A 25063-nucleotide genomic window follows, 5' to 3' on the forward strand; every position below is an offset into this window, starting at 1 on the left:
CCATGGAGAAGCAACCCCCTGAGACGCCGATCAAAACCATCACGTTACCATACATAGCAGGCATTACCAAAAAGATTGCCAAAATCTTAAACAAACACAAGATCCAGGTCCGATTCAGTACAGTACACAAAATCCGTGATCTAATCCCATCTGTGAAGGATGTCATTCCTGACTTGCAATACCCTGGAGTCTACAAACTAAGTTGCATCTGTGGTGATTGTTACATTGGGGAAACGAAACGTCATGTCTCTGACCGTATCCGCGAGCATAAGTCAGATCTGAAACACGGCAGAACTAATTCCTCCGCCGTTGCTGATCATTGCTATAACGCTGTGGGCTCTCATGGTTTTGTTATCTCGGAGACCAAGGTGCTCTGCAAGCCGTCTGGCTACCATCAAAGATTTGTTCATGAAGCCATCCAGATATGCAAACATAGACATCACTTCAACCGAGAAAATGGGTACAAATTGAGCAATCACTGGAAGGATGTTATTAACCAAGTAAAACCGTAACTGCGTTATGTTGTTGCTTCTTTTTCCACATCTTGTTGTTCAGCTCCCCAGCCCCGCTTGCTTTCCCCCCACCCCCGCTGCTGTTTTCCCTCCCGTCCCCCTTTGTTCTCCCTTCCCCTGTACTCGAGCAGCCCCCCCCGCCTCCCATCCCTGGCTCCTCCCCCCCCCCCCCCCTCTTATATATATAGCCTCTTGTTTTGCAGCAGCCCTCTTGACCACTTTAGCAATTGTTTTCTTGCTGTCATTGTCCCACCTGATGACGGGCGCTTGTGTTGCGTCCGAAACGTGGTGATTTAATTTATTTATTTTTATTTATTGTTTTTATTTTTTCACCTACTTGACTTTACCGAAAGAACCAAAGAGTATGGATCAATGCCTCGTTCGTTACAAGATACGTGTCCCGATTATGGACCGTGATTTGATAACATTAATCACTTGCATCTTGTATTTTTTGTAAACATCTACTCACCCAGTCCAAAATGCATTTATTCAATGGGTATAACAGACTCGTAAATGTGTATCCTATTTAAGAGCCAAAATGGATATGAACATTTTTATCCGTTCTATCGATTTTATGAATATACTTCTTCTGGAATAAATGGAACTCATAATACAATGAAAATGACATTAAAAACTGGTATTATTTGTGCTGTATGCGAATGCTGTTCCGTGTCTCTCTGTTTTGTCAAAATCGTTGCTCTGAGCTCGATTGCATAAGTACGTATTTTCCCTGTCCATGCACTGCTGCTGGCAATGTGAGCATCATTACACTTAGTTATGCACTTCACATCCACAATTGTGTTTCCGTGTGCATCAACGAACTGTGCATTATGTACCCATTGCGTCCACAGGATGGTACACACTGGCATTCACCGCTGACAGGCCACCCTGGTCATCGTTACGGGTGCATTCATCATAACACGTACACAGTCTGCTTCACTGTGGATGTTCATTATCCCACTGACATGATTCAAAAAGGCCCATTGTGTGCCAGCGTCATGGTCCAAATTATAAAAAATATCTGCAAACTACTCAATTGGGATAGCACACAGTAACATCCACCCCCCCCCCACCACCAATTGTGAAAATACTGCAGACTTTGTGATAGCCTTGCGCCATAAGAATGGCACGAATACCAAATACACTAAAATTATTATTAAATACCAATAATGTATGTTTTCGCGTGCTTTGGGGCATGAACGTACATATGTACATGCTTGTGATCACCGGGAGATTTGAACATTCCCATATTTCATGAATTATTAGTTTAGTTACCAAAGCATTACACAATCTCTTCTTTGGTTCGTTCGGTAAAGTCACGTAGAATGAGAATAAAATAATAAATTGATAAAATAAAATAACACAATAATATTCTCACGACGTTTCGGCCACAACACAAGCGGCCTTCTTCAGGTGAAAGGAACAAACCTGTCGGGACGACAGAGTTACAATGGCAACGCGGTTCGGGAAATTGCTACATTCAAGTGCAGCACAATTTTCTATGCGTGATCTCAATTTTTTTGCATCATCTCCATAATTTTGGAGGCCCTTGACTTGTTTTCATTTGCCCCACGTATAAAGCATGCAAGAAAATGTCTAAGCCCTGTGTACCAGCATCGATATTTCTTGGCTGCCAACGTCCCCGGAACCGTTTGTAACACAACGTTGGCGCAACGTTCCGCGTTCAATGGGATCTTGTGCGTTTGTGCGTGCGCGCGCGTGTGCAAGGCCCATGCTCACGCCCCTCTGCGGTTCATGTTGTTCATCTCGGTGTAGGCAGCGTCGGGCGCAGGCGCCACGCGCGCCTTGAACAGGCACGGGAACGCCTTCTTGAAGGTCTTACGGAAACTGTCGCCCATGAAGCAGTAGACGAACGGATTGATGGACGAGTTGGCGTACGACATGCAGTTTGCCCATGTCTTGAGCTTGTACGTGGTGTAGCTGATGGCGAAGTGCGGGTAGAAGCTCTGGAAGAGGATGAAGAGCTGGATGGGCCCCCAGCAGAGCATGAAGACCAGCACGACCACCACAACCATACGAGTCACCTTCGCCCTCGTCGCCTCGTTCCGCTCTGTGAGCATCTGCAGCTGCACCGCCGCAGAGAAGAACCGAACCGCGTTGCCACTGAAACACAGCCGGACTGCCCACTAAGTTGTGTAAACTGGTGAGTGGTGAGGGGTCAGGTGAGTTGATTACTGGTGTCAGGTGAGTTGGTGAGTGTTAGGTGAGATGGTCAGAGGTGAGTGTGAGGTGAGTTGATGACTGGTGAGTGGTGAGGGTCAGGAGAGTAGTGAGTGGTGAATGATGATGGCCAAGCGCGTGTCATAGGTCACACTTCCCACAAGTGTAGAGGTGTTAACTTCGCACTGTTCGGTAACCTGCATTGCCACCAGGTATCAAGGGGGCAGTGCAGCGTTACCTCTGGGTGCATAACGGTTGGGGTCAGACGAGGTGAAGTGGATCGTAGCCACGGTTTGGTAAGAACCAATCAGCCAGTTCCACGTGGGAATGTGTGATTGGTTATACCTGGCTACGAACGAGTATAAGAAGGGTGACCCAACAGAGCTCGGGGAGTTCTCTCCCTACACGAAGACGGAAGCCCGGGCTGAAGACTAGCTAGGACCCTGGACCAGCCGTCCAGCCCTTCTGAGGGCTAAGGCTTAGGTACCCAGTGGTCAGGACCCACCGGGCCAGCGGTGGGTCAGATAGCCTCCCCTAGGTCCCAGCCGGAGGACTCTAGAATAGCCGTAGACGTGTAAGTGTCGCCAAGCTAGGAGGCTGTACCTCCTTAGGTATCAAGGAGACCTGTGTGTAGGTTACACTGAGTCCGGAGGCTGTACCTCCTTAGGGTATCGGGTGAGGGGACCGGATACCCCTCTGTGTGTGTTAAGGATTGTATAGGGAAATAGTTACAATGAACAGAGTGTGCCTCCTAAGAAGTTTACTCGTATTCTTAGCTCTTTCGGTAAAGTCACGTTGAAGGGAAACAATACAATAATAAAATATATATTAAACAATAAAAATTCTCACGACGCTTCGACCATAACACAAACGGTCGTCATCAGGTGTGTCGGTTTGCATAAATTTATTTATTTTTAAAGAGTGTATTTATTTATAAAAAAACACGCCAGCGCCACGCACAGCGATTTGGCAGTTTATTTAGAAGGACTAGTCCATCTATGTTCTGAAAAGAGGAGGGCGGATTCGAAAAATTAATGTATGCTGTCTGAAAGCCACTGTAAGCGTGAACAATCAATTATGACCTGAAATGGTTTATCAAATCTTTCCAATGATTGCTAAGCCAGAATCCATCTTCTTGGTTGAAATTGTCTCTGTGCTTGTATATGTGGATAGCCTCATGAACGAATCTCTCATGGTAGCCAGATGGCTTACAAAGAACCTCTGTCTTGGAAAAGTCAATGTCATGTGAGCCTACTGAATTATAACAATGATCTGCCACGGCCGAGGTGTTGGTCCTACCGTGTTTAAGGTCTGCTTTGTGTTCACGAATGCGGTCTGAGACATGGCGTTTGGTTTCTCCAATGTAACTACTACCACAGAGGCAACTTAGTTTGTAGAGACCAGGGTACTGTATGTCTGGAATCACATCTTTTACAGACAGAACCAGATCACGGATTTTATGTAATGTGTTGAAACGGACCTGGATCTTGTGTTTATTCAAGATTTTGGAGATCTTTTTTGTGATCCCCGCAATGTACGGTAAAGTGATGGTTTTGAAAGGCTCCTCAAGAGGGTCCTTCTTCATGGTTTGAGTGATAGCTTTGCGGATTGTATAGTCGGAGTAACCATTAGCCTTAAGAGCTTGGTGCACGTGCTTGAGTTCACTGCCTATGTGTTCCTGGTAAGATATGCATTGGGCTCTATGATACAGAGTCTTGATGAGAGAATTCTTCTGTGATGGATGGTGGTGGGAATCCGGTTTCAGATAAGCATCTGTATGGGTAGCTTTCCTGTAGACAGAGTGGCTCATTGAACCATCAGGTCTCTTTTTAATTAGGACATCCAAAAAAGGTATCTTGCCATCTATTTCGACTTCCATGGTAAATCTGATGGCTGGGTGTATGGAATTGATGTGGTCGAAGAATTGGTCTAGAGCAGGCCGGCCATGTGGCCAGATGACAAAAGTGTCATCAACGTACCTCTTCCATAAGGTTGGGCGCAGAGTGGCAATCTGGATGGCGTCAGTCTCAAATTTCTCCATGAAAATGTTAGCTATAACCGGAGATAGGGGGGCGCCCATTGGGGTGCCTCAGTTTGTTTGTAGAAAGTTCCAAACTGGCTCGTTTTTTGTCTGAAATCCTGCGTCCTTTCACTGGAAAAAAACATCTCTGCGGTACAAAATTCTACTCACCTGGTATCGACAATCAAGGGTATTTCCCTGTCCCCAGACGACCTGCTTGTCAGTTTTGATGTAGTTTCCTTATTTACCAAGGTTTTTGTACCTGACACCATCACAATCATTGAAGACTTGGTTCATCAAGGACTAAACACTGAGGTACCCCCCCTGGTGAGACACCGTTTAACCAATACATACTTCACTTGGATTGGAACTATCTACAAACAAACTGAGGGCACCCCAATGGGCTCCCCCCTATCTCCGATTATAGCTAACATTTTCATGGAGAAATTTGAGACTGACGCCATCCAGACTGCCACTCTGCGCCCAACCTTATGGAAGAGGTACGTGGATGACACTTTTGTCATCTGGCCACATGGCCGGCCTGCTCTAGACCAATTCTTCGACCACATCATTTCCATACACCCAGCCATCAGATTTACCATGGAAGTCGGAAAAGATGGCAAGCTACCTTTTTTGGATGTCCTAATTAAAAAGAGACCTGATGGTTCAATGAGCCACTCTGTCCACAGGAAAGCTACACATACGGATGCTTATCTGAAACCGGATTCCCACCACCATCCATCACAGAAGAATTCTCTCATCAAGACTCTGTATCATAGAGCCCAATGCATATCCGACCAGGAACACATAGGCAGTGAACTCAAGCACGTACACCAAGCTCTTAAGGCTAATGGTTACTCCGACTATACAATCCGCAAAGCTATCACTCAAACCACGAAGAAGGACCCTCTTGAGGAGCCTTTCAAAACCATCACTTTACCCTACATTGCGGGGATCACAAAAAGATCTCCAAAATCTTGAATAAACACAAGATCCAGGTCCGTTTTAACACATTACATAAAATCCGTGATCTGGTTCTGTCTGTAAAAGATGTGATTCCGGACATACAGTAACCTGGTGTCTACAAACTAAGTTGCCTCTCTGGTAGTAGTTACATTGGAGAAACCAAACGCCATGTCTCGGACCGCATTCATGAACACAAAGCAGACCTTAAACACGGTAGGACCAACACCTCGGCCGTGGCAGATCATTGTTATAATTCAGTAGGCTCACATGACATTGACTTTTCCAAGACAGAGGTTCTTTGTAAGCCATCTTGCTACCATGAGAGATTCGTTAATGAGGCTATCCACATATACAAGCACAGAGACAATTTCAACCGAGAAGATGGTTTCTGGCTTAGCAATCATTGGAAAGATTTGATAAACCATTTCAGGTCTTAATTGATTGTTCACGCTTACAATGGCTTTCAGACAGCATACATACATTTTTCGTCTCCCCCCTCCTCTTTTTAAAACATAGATGGACTAGTCCTTCTAAATAAACTGCCAAATCGCTGCGTGTGGCGCTGACGTTTTTTTTTATAAATAAATAAATACACCGTTCAAAAATAAATAAATTTATGCAAACCGACACACCTGATGACGACCGTTTGTGTTATGGTCGAAACGTCGTGAGAATTTTTAATGTTTTATATATATTTTATTATTTTATTGTTTCCCTTCAATGTGACTTTACCGAAAGAGCTAAGAATATGAATTACTGCAGTCACGAAAGCTTTAAATCAAAGGTTACTCATCTTTATAAACACTACACAAGTAAGAATGGAAAACATACTTGCATAAAAAATTTAGATGGCTAATGTTTGCCAGAATAACATTTCAGATTAATCTTAGGGTATTACAACAGGTAATGGGTGTTTTTGTCCTGTCTCTACTCCACATGAAACACATTACATACGATGTGGGGTGGAGTGGCAGCGACCTGATCTCAAGCCAAGGTTATAAACATCAGTGACGAGTATTCTTTGGGTCCATACTCTTTGGTTCTATTCGGTAAAGTCACGTAGGTAAAAAATAAAGCAACAAAAGTCACGACGTTTCGGCCACCACACAAGCGGCCTTCATCAGGTGAAGGGACCAGACTGTCTCGAAGACTGCGCTCTGGTCCCTTCACCTGATGATGGCCGCATGTGTTGTGGCCGAAACGTCGCGATTTTTGCTGTTTTATTTTTTACCTACGTCACTTTACCGAATAGAACCAAAGAGTGTGGATCCTTGCAATCACGAAAGCTTCAAATCTAGAATATTCTTTGGGTCTTTTCGGTAAAGTCACATAGATAGGTTCAAAGAAAATAACAAAAAACTACGACGTTTCGATCGCAACACAAGCAGTCACCTCCACCGCCAACAGTGTGAGTGTGTAAGGCGAGGTGCTATGATTACTTGGCAACCCTTTGATTGGTGGAAACCCACCACCAGCGCCATCATTGCCCTCTACGAGTACCATCACTCACATTAACATTAGTTGCTCCGCCCATGCTGCTAACACTTGGGCTATGCCCATTTTTAAAACCTTTATAAACAGTTCGCCTTTAGAAGCCAACCCCCTTTTCCTGATGACGACCGCTTGTGTTGCGATCAAAACGTCGTCGTTTTTTGTTATTTTCTTCGTCCCCCGTGTCCGCTGCTGCCTACCGGATGCCCTCAATCACCTGCACGTTGTCATCCTGAGGCTCCACCGCGGGACGTCCGATCTTCTTGATCATAATGCTGTAGCACACGGAGATGGTGACCAGTGGCAGCATGTAGACCAGCACGAAGCTGTACAGCACGAAGGCGTGCTCGTGGGGCACAGAGGGGAAGGCGTCAAAGCAGTACGTCTTGGGCCCGTACCACTCCTTCGTGTCCGTCTTGTGGTACAGGGCCATGGGCAGAGACATCACGAGCGAACCTGTCGAAGGACAGACAGCAGCAGGGCGTGGTTTGGGGCATTGATCTGGCCAAGTGGTAGTGCCGCCGGCGCATCTTGTTGCAGAGACCTTGGGTTCAGCCAATTCCAGCAACAATTTGCCAGAATTATAAACTTCCTGATAAAGCTGGTTGTTACTACAGTATCAGCAAAACGTCGTAACCCATTTGTTAAATCTAGCGAGTAGGGCCGTCCAGGGGGGGGGGGGGGGGGTGTGGGGCCCGCAGAAAATCGGAATGTGTGGGCCCTCTAAAGCCGTAAAACTAAACCGGAAGTAATACATCTTACACCACGTCGGAGGATGCCCCCCAAAATGCGGGGCCCCGGGCAGTCGCCCTAATTCGCCATATCCTAGAGACGGCTCTGGTTGTTAGACTGGTGTGCCTAAGCAGTAATGCATTGGTGCGTTTTCTCATGTGACAATTTATGAATTGGCTGTGTCGGGTGGCGGAGGGCACATTTTACCTACGTGATCAAAAATCAATTATGAATCATAGTGATGGTAAGTTTTAAATACCAAATTACCCATAGGATTCATCACAGTTCTTGAGTGTTGCATTTCAACAATTGTAAACCATTATGTATTTTTGGAGAAGTGACGTCACATTCACTGCTTTGTTTCTATGCGGCATTAAGATTAACGAGGATGTGTCTCTTACATGCTTGTGTCAAAAGTGATAGGTACATTGATTGACAATGCTCATCTTCAGTGCACGAAATTCCACATTGCTTCCTATTGTGGAGTTGTGCTACCTGAGATCATTCCCGAGTGTATTGAGATCATGAAGATTGTGGAAGAAATAAATAACAAGAAGGCCAACAGAGAATAACGACTCTGGTAGAAACATCTGCAATGAAGATGAATCTGGATCGAATACTAAATTGGGCACTGCATATGTATCTAAAGGAATGGATGAGATTTAGAGGTTTCCAGTTTATTTGTTTAACCAGGTGAGAACCCAAGAGGACCAGGATAAGTATAATTTGCGAGAGTGACCTGGGTCACTGAATTGACAATTGATAAATAATATACAGTACAGCAATATAATATAAAGTACAACTGCCCTTAGTGGGGGAGTTTAAGTACATCGGGGTCCCTTTCATGAGAGCGAGATCGGCCGGCGGATCGGTGCGGCGTCCGCAGTGTTGCGGGCACTGGGCCTTTCCACGGGTCATGAAGAGGGAGCTGAGTTTTCGAACAAAGCTCGCGGTTTACAGGTCGATCTACGTTCCCACCCTCACCTATGGTCGTGAGCTTGGGTAACGACCGAAAGGATGAGATCGCGGGTACAAGGGGCCGAAATGAGGTTTCTCCGCAGGGTTGCCGGACTTAATCTCCATGATCGGATGAATAGCTCGGTAATCCGGGAGAGCCTCAGAGTCGAGCCGCTTCTCGTCCGGATTGAGAGGAGGCAATTGAGGTGGTTCGGGCACCTGGTAAGGCTGACCCCCCCCGATTGACCCCCCCCCCCAGAACTCTACCAGGCACGTCCCACTCGGCGAAGACCCCGGGGCCGGCCCAGGATGCGCTGGCAGGACTATGTCGCTCGGCTGGCCTGGGAATTCCCAAGGAAGAGCTAGAGTCTGTCGCCAGGGAAAGGGAGGTCTGGACCGCCCTACTCAACATGCTGCCGCCGCGAACCTCGTCAGAACGAGCGGACTGATAAAGTTTAGAAAATAAAGTACAGCAATGCAGCAAATACAAATCAGAGCACGTGAGGAATCGTAAAACGAACACTTACGATAAGGCAGAGAACCAGATGGACAGACTCAGCAAATATATATATGAAAAAAAAAACCCACTGATGTTATCCAAAGCAATGCCACTGATTCAATACGGGAGTCAGCGGAAGGCGGTCAATCAAGCCTTACTTCGTTGTTGAACGCACGGATCATAACTGAAGTAGAAAGGCATGTTGATGATGACGGTAGCCTCTCTAGTGCGGAATGATGAAACGATGCGGCCAAGCACCCATTGAGACCAGTCCATTTGTTACCAAGCCAAAGTTCAGGTTCAAGGCCACTGCCATTCTTGTAGCAGAACGGTGACTCAGTGGGGAATTAATCTTAGCCTGGTATTTTTCATCAAGTAATTACTCAAACTGCATGATTTCAATGTAAAAAAAATGGCAATTGTAGGCCATGGATAAAACCTATTCCAAATGTGTTATGTTCATCCAAAATAGCACGATTACAAAATACGTGCATTTAAATCTCTGCTGGTCACATGACAATGACGCAGTAGCCCTACTCGTTTAAAGGATGGGAATATATAGTGGGAGTTATATGGGCTTATTGTCACTCATATCTTATATATGAATATGAATACCTATTACATGACACCTGTAAAAATAAAAACAAAATGTGGGGCAATGATTAATATAAATGCGGTAATAGTTAAACCATTCAACATGACTTATAATATGTAAGTTGGAAGCTTTTTAAAATAAAATTCTCATGCTATTTTTACACTGTGCCCATAAGGTCATCACTTATGTTATTATACTATTGCAAGCACTACACTCTTTGTTTCATTCGGTAAAGTCACGTAGGTATAAAATAAAATAAATCACAGTGATTTCAAATCAAATCAATATTGCAATCACCTCGGGTATTATTCTTGATAATTATATCCAGTATATATTTTTAAAATCGTCATATTTACAATTTTGATCCACCGTGCATGTTTTGTACACATGACTCCTCCCTTCGCAATATCTTATTTCTCAATTGATATAATATTACACCAGGATATTACACCAGGATTGGCTGTCACGGAAAATATGAGATGCTTTAATGCTCATGAAGCCAATTCTCCCCTTTAATTGCAGCCACATTAGAGCTCATATACTCTCCCTCGCACGACATCTGAATGAGCAATGAGTGCGTTTACCTACACAATGGGTAGGGAGCATTTGTATAAATTATGACAACACAAATGGCCTTTAAATAATCTTGTTTCCCACTCGCCCCCCCCCCCCCCCCAATGCACTGCTTCTCCGATATTTATTCAGAGGTAAAAACATGAGGTGGCCAGGTGGCTTGGAGAGTCTGACCGCTGAGCCGCCAACCACTGAGGACCCGAGTGTGAATTCTGGTATAATGGTAGTACAATGGTTTAATGGTTAGAAAATTGGATTTTTAATCCAGAGGTCGCCAGTTCAATCTCCTGGTGCGGCAGTTTGAAGCAATTGGAACATTTCTTTAAAATCCATTCGACTGCCCCTGTCCACCTAGCAGTACAAATGGGTTCACTGCAGTCGGTCGGCAGGTGGGGTAAAGTGTGGAAGAGTAGGCCATAGGCTCCCTGTAGATTGACTCTCCAGAGCTAGTGGAAGCCCTTCTGTGTGCAGCAGAGTGAGCGAAGCAATTGAAAGGGCTGCACCGTCGAAAGCAATCTTACCGATCCAAATGCCGATGCTGATGCAGGCAGCCAAACAGGGGGTGCGGTGCTGGAGTGAGCGGATCGGGTACACCGTGACATAGCAACGATCCACGCTCATCGCTGTGAGCGTCATGCAGGTGGCTTGCACCGTCACCTGCGAACAGCATGGCCATTGCTTTATTACACTTTTGAGCATCTGCGTGGGATGATATTTCATGCAAAATAATGGCTTGCGTTTAAATAATCCGTGATCGCTCAATACTTGAGAGTGAACGCATTTATCATTCTTGCCAGCTTGTGATTTTGTTTTTTCACCTGAAGATGATTGCTTGTGTTGCGATCGAAACGTCGTGATTTTAAAAAAAATATTTTTCTATCCACGTGACTTTACTGAAAGCCCCAAAGAGTATGAATTCCTGCAGTCACGAAAGCTTTAAGTCAACATTTATACGCTTGCTTGTGTTTTTTTTCTGGAATTCCACCCCTTCCTGTCCCCATTAGTCTCCCTTGACAACAATGCATACCTTCTCAATTAAATCTGAGATAAGCAGTAATTCCAATGATGATCGTAATTACATTATCTACATCCCTTTCTTTGGTCCATGTTCTGGATGAAATGCATATTCTATGAAGAAGAGTCATTTCTCAAACCGTTACCTATTATACACATTTTCCCCGAAGGCAGTGTTCATGACGAATGTGTTGAGTTAAAATTGTTTTGCAATTTGCTACTTGGGTTTTTGACGTGGGTCTTACGATTGTCAAGATTTAGTTGGCTCGAAGTTGACCTGGTAAGGCTGGAGAAGTGATGGAGTGTACGAGCCTTTTAAGGCCATGCTACATCATTGATCCCCCATGTAACTTCAAAATTTATTTTAAATTGCCCCATTTTCTGCCGATGTTTTAACATGTTTATAACATCAGCCAGATGGCTAGTAGCCACAAACATCTATCGGGGTAATAAACTCTGACTTGGAGAGCAAAATTCCCAGTCAGGTTAACTCTGGGGTCCAGCCATTCTATGATATTGGAATTGGGAAAAGGAGATTTTTCTGTGTCTGGAATAAAGTGGAAACATGTTCACATCCTCCGATTACCACTGTTAGCTTCGTACGGTGCAAACGAAGTTCAACATATTCTTGGTTCTTTCGGTAAAGTCACGTAGAAGCGAAACAATAAAATAATAAAAATATAAAACAATAATTGTTTCCCTTCTACGTGACTTTACCGAAATAACCAAGAATATGAATCCCTGCAGTCACGAAAGCTTTAAATCAAAATTAAGTTCAACATACATACATCAATTCATATGCTACAAATACAAGCAAACCTTTTAACCATTTAACCACTACAACTGATTCTAAAACAGCATTAGAAACAGCAGCAAGTCCACTACAGAATGCTTGCACGTTTATTTAAATGGTAGATATTACGAGTTACGGTGGAGCAGTTGCACAAGGAGTAAGCACGCTGCAACTACGAACCCGGTGACCTGAGTTTAATTCCCTGCCACGGCTAACATCGGTGGCGCGTAATAACGGAACTGCTCCTGGGTACTCCGTTCATCAACCCGCACTGACCGATGTAGTGAAGTATGGTCAAACAACACCCTCTGTGTCCCACAAGGTGCGGGGAGACATTCGAGCAACAGTGGACTGAAAGTGATCACATTTAAACAAAATACATCTCATTATTTTACTAGTAGTAGATGCTTGGCTTGGAAACGACAGTCTGCATTAACCTTTCTGGTGACTGTACCTCGAGAATGCACCAACTGTAGAACAAGCACCGATATCTGCAATAACCAATATCTGGCAAAACGCACCGCGATGCAACCTCCATTAACACCACACATCTGCCTGCTCTTTGAAGATCAAGTGATCATGCACCCGGCTCTTCCAGCATTGCAGAATTTATAGAGGAAAATATCACACTCCGCAAGAAATGAATTTATATACCACCATAATTGCAAAGATTTCAAGTATCTGTGAAAGACTTGAAAGGGAGAGGTATAAATGATTATGTCACGGGGTCACGGAGGTGTCGTATAACCTTCCTCAACCTCTCTTTGAAGAAATCCGACATTGCTTCCTCCAACATTTTTAAAATATATACCAAGAGATGCGATGCTTATTCTGCCCTCGTGGTTGACTCTGGAGTGTGGCCAGGGACACATATGCAGCACGTTCAACAAGTCGAAAAATTGTCGCTCGTAGGTAGGATAACAATGCGAATGCAGCCTCTAATTAATGTGCCACTTCATTTATTTCACGATTCTTTCATTAATGTTGATATGAACATCACTCTCGCCAGTACATTTTTAACAAAGATGCCTTCATTCTAAGGCTATTGCTCGCAGTTTCTATTGTACCTTCGCTGGAATGCTGCATTCCACCTCTTAGCGAAACATTTCGTGGCCTCATTTATGGGCCTTTTTTATTGAGCACAATTCCATTTTATAAAACATATCTTAAACGTCCTAATGAAGGCCGCTTGTGTTGTGGCCGAAACGTCGTGATAATATTATTGTGTTATTTTATTTTATAAATTTATTATTTTATTCTCATTCTACGTGACTTTACCGAAAGAACCAAAGAAGATGAATCCTTGCAGTCACGAAAGCTTTAAATCGAAATCTATTTGTTTGTTTAGTTATAATCACAGTTTGCTGAACACAGTTGCGCAGAGGCCCAAAGCGCAATGCATAATTGAAGATGTACCAAGGTAAAAGCCGTTTCTTCGAATTGAGCAAAATTCTAAGAACATGCTGATATGACGTTTGAAAAATAAAATCTGAGCTTAACCTGTCAGCTGAAACATATACGTTGTATTTTATGCATTTTAAACATACATTACCGAATACATACACACACTTCTGCTTAAACAAGATTGTAAGCGCAACAAAAGCGGAAATTTCCTGCCTCAGGCATTAGCTGTCTCAGCACGAGATAATTCACCCACAGGGGAATTCACACAGCAGAGGTAATGCAGCTTTCTTCAAGGGACAATCCTTTGGTCTCTACACTGCACATGGCTACTGCTCACAAAAGCACCAGTAGCCTATCTCATTTATACTGAAAAGAAAAAAAATGTTATGCACGGATATCAGCTTGTAATCAAGTGACAGTAAAGCCCAAGAAACAGGGATAACGTTCTCATCATTGAGAAAATGCATTTTTTCAGCCAAAATATTCACAATAATTACTATTAAAAAAATGTTGTGTACCATATAAAAACAAGATAAATATAGATTTAAATAACAATGTCTTCGAAACATGTGTTTTTTATGTTAACATTTGATGACATTTTTATATCCCGGATATATATTTTGAAAGTTAGGCACACACAAACACCGACATGAGAAACCATGCTGAAACCCATGTCAACACACGTGATAATTACAATAACAGTAGAAGCTGAATCTCAGGACACCGCTTGCCAGCAAGCCCAAGTGTGCTTGGTATCAGAAGTTGCCCCTTGGCTTCCTTCACGAGAGTAATGCACAAATGTGTTGCTCGAATCAGAATTGTGTTTATAGAGATACAGGTGCGGCCCTGCAATTTATTTCTCACGCCACTGCTGGCTGGAATGACATCGGCTAGAGTATTTGGCCTACTCTTCCACACGGATTTAAACGTCTTGGAAGAGGTTGGAGTACCGTCACCACACTTCATCCCACCACATGTGACATGCCAGTTGACTGTGTTGACAGAGTTATTTCATAAGCTCACCCGTTATGACCTGCGGATTGTGCATATGTAATGTGTGCTAATGTCCAACATCTATTGTAACAATTGTCATAATCAAAGTCTTACACACAGAGGGACCTGAGCATGCAAGTGCATATACATACAAATACTAGAGTATCATGAAGACAACTCAGTCCACCTGTTGAAGATAGTTGACAAATTTGCACATGAAGTCACCAAACACCCAGCTTGGCAGTGGGTAAAGTGTGGCCGTGAATGGAACGCAGCAGACCAGAAAGATGATGTCCGTGCCAGCCAGGTTTACTAAAGCAAGACAGAGAGAGAGAGAGTGAGAGAAACAATCAAAATAATATTACATTGTGTGTCACAAAAACCCCTGTGCAATTAGTTGCGGTAAATAATTAGAAATGACTGATGGAACCAGAGCGTCTATAATTGTCGTTGCAGACGCTGCAAAATGACACACCCAATTCATTTCATGAGACACAAACGATATATACGGTACATCACTTAGGCATGTATATGCGCAGTTCGTGTGTCAATCTACTGGGTCTCTACACTGCACATGGCTACTGCCCACAAAAAAACACATCAGTAGCTTGTTATTTATACTGAAACAATTATCAAGTGACGACAAAGGGATACAGTTCTCATCATTGAGGAAATTCCTTTATTCAGCCAAAATATTAACAAAAAATACTATTACCATTTTCCGTACTATATCAAAACCAGATAAATAGGTACGTAAATAACAATGTAGGTGGACATTTTTTTTAATGATAACATTTAAACTCACGTGTGCATGCCATTTTTTTTAATATCAGGATATATATTGAAAGTTAGGCCGTGTAGGCTGAGGGTTGTTTTGGCCACTAATCTGCCCAGTGAGTGTTGGTGAAGGTAGGGAGATGTAGACTAGTACTATATGCGGTAAGGCCTCGACATTCGTGAGGGTTTTTCGCTTGAAAATCTGCGCAAAATTTATAATTCAAGAATGAAGATTCTACGTTTGCGTTTAGGTTTCTCGCGTACGACTGAACATACGGGAGCTAATTAAAATGTTTCCTAACATTAATCCTGTGATGTACACATAAATAACATCCGTAGGCTTAATTAAATAGTGCAATAATACACGTAGATAACGACACAATAAAATCTAATAATTAAAATTAAAACATCAATAAATTATACTGCAAATGTTGCATTTACAGGCGTCCGTATGGCACATCCACTCCGCACGCAACAAGGCGTCCACTCGTTGAGGACGAATCATACGGACGACGAGATGTATGCGATGTCTACACATCTACGATCTGCATGAGCACGTCGAGTGTGAGATACACAATGTATGTTTGTTGAACTTCTTACGCACCGTATGTATCCAACCGTGCTAAATGGAGGTGTAGGGGAAGGACAACAAAATAAACACAAAAAGCAGTTCTCAAGAAATTAGTTTTCGAGCGGCGTCCTCATATCAGAAGGAAGAGCGTTCCAGACGGCCGCGGAAGCGCATCGGAAAACGCACGAGGCAATAACCGTCTTTATTCGTTCGTTAAATGCTGCTGCGAGGATGACCGGAGTTTGTGTGATGCTTTATGCTCCTTGACGGGATCAGCAATGTATCGTGGTTCACTTGTGACAAGCACCTTGTGTGTAACAAGTGCGACCTTATCATGTATTCGTTCGGCAACCAGAAGCCAATGCAGCTCAGCGAGCACTCGACGGACACGGTCAGATCAACAGTGACTTGGGTGTGTGCACACGAACGCCACAAACTGTCACTTCGGAAGGGGAAAAGGCGCGAAACGTTGAACTGTATGCAAATATAAAATCGCGAATCATATTTCGCAAAAGAAAAATCCGCGGATGAAGAGGGTTTCATTGGATTGCTCTGCACTGCCATCTGCTGCCCTGAATCCCCACTACATCTGCCTTAGTATTGTAAACGCTGCTCACCCTTCCAAGCATTATACAGGTTTCAACCTGACTATCCTCTTGAGATATGATGGGATCGGGTGCATTTCGCGTGACCTGCTCACAGGCAAGGATTATGCTTATCCACAGCAACCGTTAATGGACTTCACATTGATGGTTCACGCTATGAGTGTCACATTGCTCAAATGAGAGCAAGCCCACATCTTTTCTTTTCTCTGTAGAAAGCGTCTAAACCTCTGGACAGAAGAGTACAAAAGCACCTCCTTAGCTCATGAAGGGATGATAAGAGCTCACATCATGCTTTTCAACTAATCTTGAATGATCTCATACTGTGCCTGCCTGACGATCCTTAACATGGTAACTCTCGTAATGACGATTCAATATATACACGGTATAAAATGGTGTTGCCATTGGAGACTTTGCCTCGTGAAAACTCGATACACTGGTTGTGTTTTTTGGAATTGCAGTATATATCACGAAAATTTACAGTGAGGGAAAAAAGTATTTGATCCCCTGCTGATTTTGTACGTTTGCCCACTGACAAAGAAATGATCAGTCTATAATTTTAATGGTAGGTTTATTTGAACAGTGAGAGACAGAAAAACAAAAAAATCCAGAAAAACGCATGTCAAAAATGTTATAAATTGATTTGCATTTTAATGAGGGAAATAAGTATTTGACCCCTCTGCAAAACATGACTTAGTACTTGGTGGCAAAACCCTTGTTGGAAATCACAGAGGTCAGACGTTTCTTGTAGTTGGCCACCAGTTTTGCACACATCTCAGTAGGGATTTTGTCCCACTCCTCTTTGCAGATCTTCTCCAAGTCATTAAGGTTTCGAGGCTGACGTTTGGCAACTCGAACCTTCAGCTCCCTCCACAGATTTTCTATGGGATTAAGGTCTGGAGACTGGCTAGGCCACTCCAAGACCTTAATGTGCTTCTTCTTGAGCCACTCCTTTGTTGCCTTGGCCGTGTGTTTTGGGTCATTGTCATGCTGGAAAACCCATCCACGACCCATTTTCAATGCCCTGGCTGAGGGAAGGAGGTTCTCACCCAAGATTTGACGGTACATGGCCCCGTCCATCGTCCCTTTGATGCGGTGAAGTTGTACTGTCCCCTTAGCAGAAAAACACCCCCAAAGCAGAATGTTTCCACCTCCATGTTTGACGGTGGGGATGGTGTTCTTGGGGTCATAGGCAGCATTCCTCCTCCAAACACGGCGAGTTGAGTTGATGCCAAAGAGCTCCATTTTGGTCTCATCTGACCACAACACTTTCACCCAGTTGTCCTCTGAATCATTCAGATGTTCATTGGCAAACTTCAGACGGGCATGTGTATGCGCTCTCTTGAGCAGGGGGACCTTGCGGGCGCTGCAGGATTTCAGCCCTTCACAGCGTAGTGTGTTACCAATTATTTTTTGGTGACTATGGTCCCAGCTGCCTTGAGATCATTGACAAGATCCTCCCGTGTAGTTCTGGGCTGATTCCTCACCGTTCTCATGATCATTGCAACTCCACGAGGTGAGATCTTGCATGGAGCCCCAGGCCGAGGGAGATTGACAGTTATTTTGTGTTTCTTCCATTTGCGAATAATCGCACCAACTGTTGTCACCTTCTCACCAAGCTGCTTGGCAATGGTCTTGTAGCCCATCCCAGCCTTGTGTAGGTCTACAATCTTGTCCCTGACATCCTTGGAGAGCTCTTTGGTCTTGGCCATGGTGGAGAGTTTGGAATCTGATTGATTGATTCTGTGGACAGGTGTCTTTTATACAGGTAACAAGCTGAGATTAGGAGCATTCCCTTTAAGAGTGTGCTCCTAATCTCAGCTCATTACCTGTATAAAAGACACTTGGGAGCCAGAAATCTTTCTGATTGAGAGGGGGTCAAATACTTATTTCCTTCATTAAAATGCAGATCAATTTATAACATTTTTGACATGCGTTTATCTGGATTTTGTTGTTGTTATTCTCTTTGTTTTTTTCGGTAAAGTCACGTATAAATAAAAAATAATAAAATAACAATAGCGTACGACGTTTCGGTTGCAACACAAGCAGCCATCATCAGGTACAGAAGAGCTAAATTTACGAGAGAGAGGAAACACATAACCCCAGATGTATATACAGACACCCAAGTAGGGGGGAACTAACACAGATACAACAGGGTACAACAGAGAGAGAAGCATACCTAACAATCAGGGTTTAGCAAAATTTGGAAACCATATAAAGCAACACAAACGGTCGGTCAAAACACAATTAACGCATAGTCTGGTTGATTACGCAATTTCAAAGATTGTTAAATTGCAAGTTAAGTATGACATTTAAAATACAGACCGCGCACACACACATAGACATCCAAGTAGAGTGAACCAGCACAGACACGCACACAGTGAAGTCGCCTTAAATAGGCAGAGAAGGTGAGGCTGAGAGACAATGGGACAAATTAGCATGAGGTATGCATGGAGCAAAGGGGGCGCGGAAGCACACACTCGGAAACACCAAGGCCCACACACAGGCAGAAACAGCACAGAGACACAAATCCAAGCCAAGACACAAAGGCAGATGCACAAGCAGAGACAACACAAAGACACAGACCTCATACCTCCCCGTAGAGGTGGTTCAGACTTGATTCGAAGCTTTCGTGACTGCAAGACTTTACCGAAAAAAAACAAAGATAAATTCTTGCAGTCACGAAAGCTTCGAATCAAGTCTTGTTGTTATTCTGTCTCTCACTGTTCAAATAAACCTACCATTAAAATTATAGACTGATCATTTCTTTGTCAGTGGGAAAACGTACAAAATCAGCAGGGGATCAAATACTTTTTTTCCTCACTGTACATACACACACATTCACTTATTTACCCAGGCAAGCCACATTTAGTTGGAGGGATCTTTTTCAGGAGGGTCCTGCATTTGGTTTTTATTTGAAGATGTTTTTTTCAGCTAAATCATGCGTGTTTATTCGTCTGGGATGAAACCGGAGCACCACGAGCGCGAGCGGGTAACACTCTTTCTCCATAGAGATGGAAAGAGATGGTGATTAGTCCACTTGCTGTAATGCCGTCTGCCGAGTCAGGATACGGCTCCTCGACGCACATGGGAACGGAGTTTTGCAACATTTGTGCGGTGATTCACCAATCCCCTACCTCTGCAGTGCTGGATTACAGGCGTCCGTGGCCATCACCGTGACCAATTGTGCTAAAAATATCCCAATCTTGCAGCCCTGGTCCAGAACCAGTGTTCGAAATTCCACATTCCCATGACAGGTGCTATAACGATCGCTGTTGCCTCTCAACTTAAAAATTCCATTGTGGAATCGATCATAATGGTATGAGGGGCTAATTTGACGTGTTTGAACTCATAACACTTGTGAGCAGAGAAGGGTCATGGGCTTGCATGAATATTGCATCGTCTATGAACAATGTCCTTTTGGAATCCGACTTCAATGGCCACCACGATTTGCGATCATCGAATCGTTCCTTTGAACACATTTACACATCCGACATCAGGCGACCTCGAGAGAGCGCACGAATACACGTGGGGTTATTGAGGGCAAGGTGGCATGTCACATTTACTGGCGGCGGTCTCAAATTGCTGCAAAGCATTCGGGATGCCTCATTTAAATAAACCCAGACGTGCGATTTAAATGAGAGCCGTATGAGTTCAGCGCTGTATACTAATTGTCGTCTGTACCATGGAGGCATAATAATGACAAACAACGTGACCTCGTGGGCTATTTATGCCACCACCTACATGTAAACAAGCTCGTGCTTATTCCACCAGGGTGGGGCGGTGTCGCCCCCACTGCTCCATCAACTGAGCAACCTGCGCTCAATTCCAGGCCACGGATAATATCGGTGGAGAGTCATATCCGAAGCAATTCCAGGTGGCCCTCCTTAACCAACACGCGCTTCCCGGCATGCTGAAGTATGGTCAACCTAAATTTCCTCACTGCCTGCGCAGGCGCGAATTGACAAATGGGCTGTACATGTACCGACGCTGCGGGGTTGGTGGATCACGGATACGTTGACCCATCAAATGCGCAAGTGAAGGCAGTACGGCATGCAGGTTTATGGTACGTGTTATTGCCCGGTGAGCGTGGTTTTCTCCAAACACTTCGATGTGTTTGCGCCAGAGGCGGATCAAGCTATTTTTCGTTTCAATATTGCACTTCGTAAACAACAGTTATTTTCTTTGGGTAAAAATCAATTAAATACGGTCTCGAGGAGGAGGCGTAAGGGGAAGGGGTACGATCGCCTGACCTCATCGCCCCCTACCTCCCTTGGGTCCGCCAACTAATTTGTACTCGGGTTTAAATCGGTTCTTTTTTAAGTGCTTTTTGGTAACCGACGGAAATAATCAGTGGAAACATTTTTGCCGATTTTCCGCACAGAAAGTGGTGACCTAAATAATTATTGAAAGCAGTGTTACATTTACACAAGGCCGTAGCCATGGAGTCAACATTGGGGGAGACCAAATCTTCCAGGGGATCTAGGCCCCCCTCCCCAGAAAAAAATCTAAATCTGAACACTAATTTCCTGCCTAAAATATAAAAAATTGACTAACACATGGGATGGACTTTTTTTACTTTTTTTACAATAATGTCTAATAGTGTATATTGTATTACATTGCTCTGTTTTTACTTTTTTTACCTTTTCTTGTTTCATTGTATGTAATGGCAGAGATTAGGGATTAATAAAGTACAATCATGACCACAATCATATAAACATAAATCTATGCATTGTTATATGAAGACAAGTGCAGATATTGTGGCTAAGGTTCAGCAAATTGTTTTTATTTACATAGCATAGCATTTTTAAAAAATATTGTTTATAGAAATATATTGGGGGGGGACATTTTTAGCATATTTAAATAAGTTAGTCATGTAGAAAAGACGTTGTATGACTTTTGGAGTCCTCTGGTCTCACACCGTTTTGAGACGAAGAAAGCTGTTTCTGGTGTGGACCAATCTGTTTCAAAGACAATGCATATATTATCAGAGAACGTTTTTTGTTTGCATTCTGACCACACGTATTGTGTTTAATGCAGACATGATTCCTTGTAAAAGGTTTCAGTTTGGTGTTTTAACATCTATACACCTGTTTTGTTGCCAGACAAAAGGGGAAAACCTTCTCAGTGTTACATTCTTTTACAGAGAGTTTCCAACAATGAATCATTCTATTACATTGTAGTCTTTTATGTTGAATTGCTTTTTTATGTGCTGGGGTGGAGCGGTGGCGCAGTGAATAACGCCCCCGCGCCTGCGCTATCAACCCGGCAACCTAGGTTCGATATACGGAAGTGGTGAGTGATATATGAACCGGTCCTGGGCGTCTCTCTCCTTCACCGAACCGAACTGAGCAGGGTGGTGAAGTATGGTCCAACTACCCCACATTCAACGCGGCACAGGGAGGCCTTCACTGCTGGATGAAGGCCACCCTACGCTTGTCGGTTTTGACGGTTGTTTGACCATACTTTACAATGCCAGTCAGTGCGGGTGCATGAAGGGGTGGGAGCGCACAGAACCTGTGCAACCCGTTCATGTAGCACTCGTAACGGATGCGAGGCGCGGCCGGGACTCTAACTCAGAATCGCGAGTTCATAGCCGAGTGCGCTACCCACTGAGCCACCTCTCTATCCTCCTCAGGATTGCTGAAATGGCTGTGCATTGTCATAAAAAGACTACTATCCCCCGTATAGCCTTAACAGACTGTTGGGGCAAGTGCTGTTAGCGAGTACCTATGAAGGCCGGCACGGCACACGAGGAGGTGGGTGACCAGCACCAAGCACGGCCGCCATTGTATCCCCAGTCGCGATGTTTACACATCGCAACAGGTACTCAGTTAAGGCTGAGTCGACCTAGAGGAGACCGAGGACCGATTTAGATAATCGTCATTGGTGTTGGCCATGAGTAGGAATCGAACTCGGGTCGTCGGGTTCGTCGCGCAGCGGGCTAACCATGCTATACGACAACAGTCGCTGACACATGTATGGTGTACATGCTAGGCGTTCGCGTGCGCATACCCACCTATGAAGAAGTTGGTGACCGTGCGCATCTGTCGGTTTTTCGTGATGACGAAAATCACCAAAGAATTGCCCACCAGCCCCACGAGCATGATGAGAGCGAAGAGAAGAGGTACAAGCCACGCGTCCGTCATGAAGGGCATTTCTTCACCCCGTGTGACGTTCATGAGGATGCCACGAAGCCGAGACGCATTCACAGCGCTCACGTTAAACGCGGGACCCATATCACAATGGAGCTCTTGATTTCCAATTCCTGTACAGCAACAACGACACCAACAACTCTACCGCCAAGTGTCGTTAACTTCAAATCGAAAGGTTCGTTGTTCATTTAGCGCGTTGTTAAATACTCAAACACTGCTGGCCCCGAAACGCGCCGATGAGCACCCACGTACGCACGCATGCACGCTGCATAAACATAGTTTTAAAAGCAACCTTGCACGACAGATTACAGTGATCGAAGTTAGTTATGTAGACTTCTAAGCAGCTGTATTCATCAGCATCGATACGCGCTGTTGTCTAACGCGATGTCCGTCTATAGCCGTTCACAGGAGCGGCGCTGTCCGTTTCAGCACCACCACGTCCCGGGCATTCCGCGAGCCGGAGCTGCAACGCACAGCTGACTGCACGCGCAAAGAAGCCACTGTGGAGAGGGGAACGCCTTCATCACCATTACTCCCCTCCTCCCCACCTCCCACCCCGGCTCCTTACTCCTCCCCATCACCTCCTTCTACGCCCACGCGAGAGATTAGTTTCGTCACGTACAACTAAACGGTGCTGGAGAAAGAAGGTTTGAGGAACGATGTAGAGGGAGATTTTATTCATGATAAATGTTTTTGGGTTTAGATCGCGTTATTTATAAATGTGTCGTAACCCTCCACCACCCGACACGGCCAATCAGCAAAAAAGTGTCACGTTGACAAAAGACAAATAGTTCACTACTTTAGCCCACCGGTGTGTTGAAGAGTGAATCCACAATATTTACAATTTGAGTACGACGTTCCGCTGGTAATTACATTTCGCCAGAATGGTAAAGCCCTCACTTGCTCCCGGTCTTAAATAGAGCAGCAGGATGACGTCATCATTAAACTCATTCAGGTGCAGTGATTTGAGGCGGAGGGGGGGGTATTGTAATTATATAAACGATTATTAATCAGTCAATGGTTATGATTAGTAATGAGTTGTAGATTAGAAATTAGTTGTAATGTATGTTATTGTGATTAAATGCTACATTAGTAATCCGTTAATTAGTATGTGTTTCCCCTATAAGGAATTGTAATATGTATTATTTAAGAATACGCCTCCAAGCCGCACTAAGCCTGTAGCTGTCAGAGCAATTAAAGTTATTTCTATTTCTCTCAATTTCAATGGATTCTCTGATTAGTCTTTGCCAGTAATAATTAGTTTTACACAACACTTCAACGTCATCAAAATCAATTGAGTGTCCTTGTTGACAAGCATGTTCTGCTACTGCCGACAGTTGTGTTGAGAAAATTGAATATTTCTTTGGTGTTTTTTTTAGTCTTATGCTGATGTTACGTCCCGTCTGTCCAATATAGCATCTGCCACATAAACAATTAATCCGATATACACCTTCTGTTGATAATTTAGGTAATTCGTCTTTAGTGCAAGATAATAGTTTTTGAATTTTGTGTACTGTACCAAATCTTACTGTAATGTTTTGCTTTTGCAAAACACGGGCTAATTTGTCAGTTACTCCTGAGATATATGGAATTTTAATTGTTTTAACAATCTGATCGCTATATTCTTAGCTCTTTCGGTAAAGTCACGTTTAAGGGAAACAATAAAATAATAAAATATATAAAACAATAAAAATGCTCACGACGTTTCGACCATAACACAAACGGTCATCATCAGATGTGAAAACCAACGGCAAGAAACATTGGTTTTCACACCTGATGATGACCTTTTGTGTTATGGTCGAAACATCGTGAGAATTTTTATTGTTTTATATATATTATTATTTTATTGTTTCCCTTCAACGTGACTTTACCGAAAGAGCTAAGAATATGAATTACTGCAGTCACGAAAGCTTTAAATCAAAATCTGATCGCTTTCAGCAGTGTTGCTTTGCGATCGTGATTTGGCATTCAGTGCTCTGTTAATTTGAGTATTATTGTAGCAATTCTGTCGAAATGCTTCTTTAACGTGTTTGATCTCTCTCACTAGAGTTTCACTATCTGACACTGTTTTTGCCCGATGTATGAGCATCTTGATAAGAGAGGATTTCTGAGCTGGATGATGATGCGAATCTGCATTCAGATAGGCATCAGTGTGCATTTGCTTTCTGTAAACGCTGTGTGTTATTTTACCGTTTAGGCCATGTCCAAGCAAAATATCTAGGAATGGG

General features: G+C 43.7%; 1 protein-coding gene across 2 annotated transcripts; it reads right to left on the bottom strand.

Moving 5' to 3' along the window:
• Positions 1-693: 693 nt before the first annotated feature.
• LOC116948923 (G-protein coupled receptor 54) lies at positions 694-23390 on the bottom strand. Of its 2 annotated transcripts, none has more exons than XM_076071896.1 (5): positions 22700-23390; positions 14918-15042; positions 11048-11183; positions 7388-7626; positions 694-2593 (listed from the first exon to the last, which is right to left on the bottom strand). In XM_076071896.1, the coding sequence occupies exons 1-5, from the start codon at positions 22917-22919 to the stop codon at positions 2249-2251; spliced, it is 1065 nt and encodes a 354-aa protein (XP_075928011.1). In that variant the 5' UTR covers positions 22920-23390; the 3' UTR covers positions 694-2248. The 2 variants fall into 2 exon arrangements, with proteins under 2 accessions (XP_075928011.1, XP_032822083.1); XM_032966192.2 differs by having other exon boundaries at positions 694-2599; positions 22700-23389.
• Positions 23391-25063: the final 1673 nt, after the last annotated feature.

This window comes from Petromyzon marinus, chromosome 35 (genome assembly GCF_048934315.1).
Source record: "Petromyzon marinus isolate PM22_M1 ecotype Great Lakes invasive population chromosome 35, UKy_Petmar_22M1.pri1.0, whole genome shotgun sequence".
Taxonomy (NCBI): domain Eukaryota; kingdom Metazoa; phylum Chordata; class Hyperoartia; order Petromyzontiformes; family Petromyzontidae; genus Petromyzon; species Petromyzon marinus.